The 2511-nt window shown below is 40.9% G+C and overlaps 1 protein-coding gene across 1 annotated transcript in view; it reads left to right on the forward strand.

Annotated features, from left to right (window-relative positions):
* The first annotated feature begins 365 nt into the window (after positions 1–365).
* LOC106870272 (calsyntenin-1) overlaps positions 366–2511 on the forward strand; it is a 15464-nt gene continuing 13318 nt past the window's right edge. Inside the window, exons 1-3 of the mRNA XM_052976660.1 lie at positions 366–552; positions 1024–1215; positions 1798–2420. Coding sequence (XP_052832620.1) covers positions 381–552; positions 1024–1215; positions 1798–2420 — 987 coding nt within the window. The 5' untranslated portion in view covers positions 366–380. The remainder of the gene's footprint in view (positions 553–1023; positions 1216–1797; positions 2421–2511) is intronic.

A 2511-nucleotide genomic window follows, 5' to 3' on the forward strand; every position in this document is an offset into this window, starting at 1 on the left:
ATGTATAGGCATGACTTTGTGGTAAGAAGTTTGCTTCCCAACCACATGGTTCTGGGTTCAGTCCCACTGCACAGCACCTTGGGTAAGTATCCTGGAGCAACCATAACCTTGTAAGTGAATTTGGTATACAGAAGTTGAAAGAAGTCCATATATAAATAATATTACACATTTCACTTACTACCACCTCTCCCCACCCCCACCCCTCAACTAATCCACGTGGAAGCGCTGCAGACAGGTTAAGTAACGGAAGAAGAAGCTGAATTATTATAAGATGCTAAAGAGTGAAACCATTCTGCCCTTTTGTTGTGCTTTTCTCTTCTGCTCCAAATATTATTCCAAAACTTTTTTTTTTTTCCAAATTCCTCTTCCTTTGGGACTTAATGCTTTGCATGTTTCTAATTTCAGGTGTTCTCAAAAATACTGTTCCTCTGGATCATGCCAAAAGACATAACTACATGATCAGTGTGGTAGCAGAAAGTTGTACCAGAAAGCGATCCAAACAAGTCCTCGTTAATATTTTGGTGAAGAAGAAGTGTGAAGTTGGTTGGAAAGGTGATTTTTTTTTCCCTCCTATTTTTTTGTAGATTAATATTTGTAGATTAATATGTACAGGTGTGTGACTTGGCGTTATATGTACAGGTGTGTAACTTAATGTTATATGTACAGGTGTGTGTGTGTGGTTGCAAGCGATGCTCAGCCATGGCTCCAAATGGTGGGTCACCGTTTGTAGCTGTGCTGCAATTGGTGACATTTGTTGACATTTCCAGTCCACAAGTCATCCATCAGCCCCGTCATTTTGAACTCCTTTGGTGTAAAATAACCTTCACTTCGAAAACAAGTAAGGGTTGGCGACAGGAAGAGCGTCCAGTTGCCAAAACACCTTGATTACCTTCAAGGTAGACTTAGACAGAAAAGGTTTAAATTGACATTAAACACAACAGAGAATGTGTTGAAACGATTCCCGTCTAATGTCAGTTGATAGAATTTCTGTTTTTTTTTTTTTTGTCTCTTGTCTTCTTTTAGGTATCCAGCAGCACCTAGAATACATGCCAAATTCTGGCCGTCAAAAGATCAGCGAACATGCACACCTCGACCTCTGTGACAAACCGTGTCAAGTTGAGAAAGTGTCCATTCGGATGGTGCTTACAACTAAGCACATTGGTAAAGGCTGTGACAGAGATACCTACTCCATCTCATCACAAAGGAAACTCTGTGGTACGTATCTTCATCATCATCATTATTATTATTATTATTATTATTATTATAGCTTTCTGTAATTAATACAATGGCGGCAGAATGAGTGCAAAGCTAAGCTTCAAAAATTGCTATCCCTAAAGGTCATCACGAAAATAACGTTAATTAATTGTAATTAGAGAGGAATGAGTAAGATAAGGAAAAACTGATTAGGATTACTGCCACCACTACTGTTGATACTACTACCACTGCTACTGCTGTATTGCAATTATTACATACTACTACTACTGCTACTACTCCATTATAGTTATCACAACACTACTATAACTACCCCCTCCCCAGATGCACAACCACCATCATTACTATTACTACCAGTGAATCAACGAGGAAATGTTTGTGGTTGCTTAACCTGCTGGAAATAGCAGCCAAATCTTCCTTACTTCTTATTATACTAAAGGGATTGTGGAGGCGCATAGCCTGAACATATTTGGGAGCCCCTGCTTTAACAGGGCTTCGTCACAGTTATACATCAACATCCATACTTACTGTTCATTACCTGTATTTTATTTGTCAACTTAGCAATATTGTTGTCTTTGATTACAGGTGCTAATGGCGATAGTGTTGATCTGTTGCCATCTCCAAGTGTTGCTACTTGGACATCAAGCCTACCAACAGATGACGGTAAAGAGAGTGATCAAATCTTTGCGTTTGACGGCCAGACTAATGCGGTCGAGGTTCCTGATGGCCATCTCAATCATTCTCTCACCAGTCACTTTACCATTTCTACCTGGATGAAGCGCGAACACAACTCCAAGAGGTTCGGTGGACAATCATCACCAAACAAGGCACGAAAAGAACACATTCTTTGTATGTCTGATGGAGAACGTAAGTGGCCTTTTGCGTTGGAATTTGGATTCTTAGTAAAACTCAAAGAATTGCTCCCCTTTCTTTCTCTCTCCTCTCTCTTTTTCTCTTCTCTCCCCTCTCTCTCTCTCCCACTCTTTCTCCTCTCTCTCCTTTTTCTCTCTATCGCTCTCCTTTTCTCCCTCTTCCTCTTTCTCTCTTTCTCTCTCTTTCCCTCTCTCTCTCTTCTCTCTTTTCCTCTTTCTCTCCCATCTCTCTCCCCTCCACCGATCTCTCTCCCCTCCACCGATCTCTCTCCCCTCCACCGATCCCTCCCCCTCCACCCCCTCTCTTTCTCTCTTTTGTACCAGAAGATTTTAATTTAAAACTTTGTGAAAACAAGACCTTTGTACTACAGAACCAGAGCCAGTTTCTGCTGGTTTGGTATCAAAAGGGTTAATGCCTTGACCATTT

The sequence above is a fragment of the Octopus bimaculoides genome, chromosome 25, assembly GCF_001194135.2.
Source record: "Octopus bimaculoides isolate UCB-OBI-ISO-001 chromosome 25, ASM119413v2, whole genome shotgun sequence".
NCBI lineage: Eukaryota > Metazoa > Mollusca > Cephalopoda > Octopoda > Octopodidae > Octopus > Octopus bimaculoides.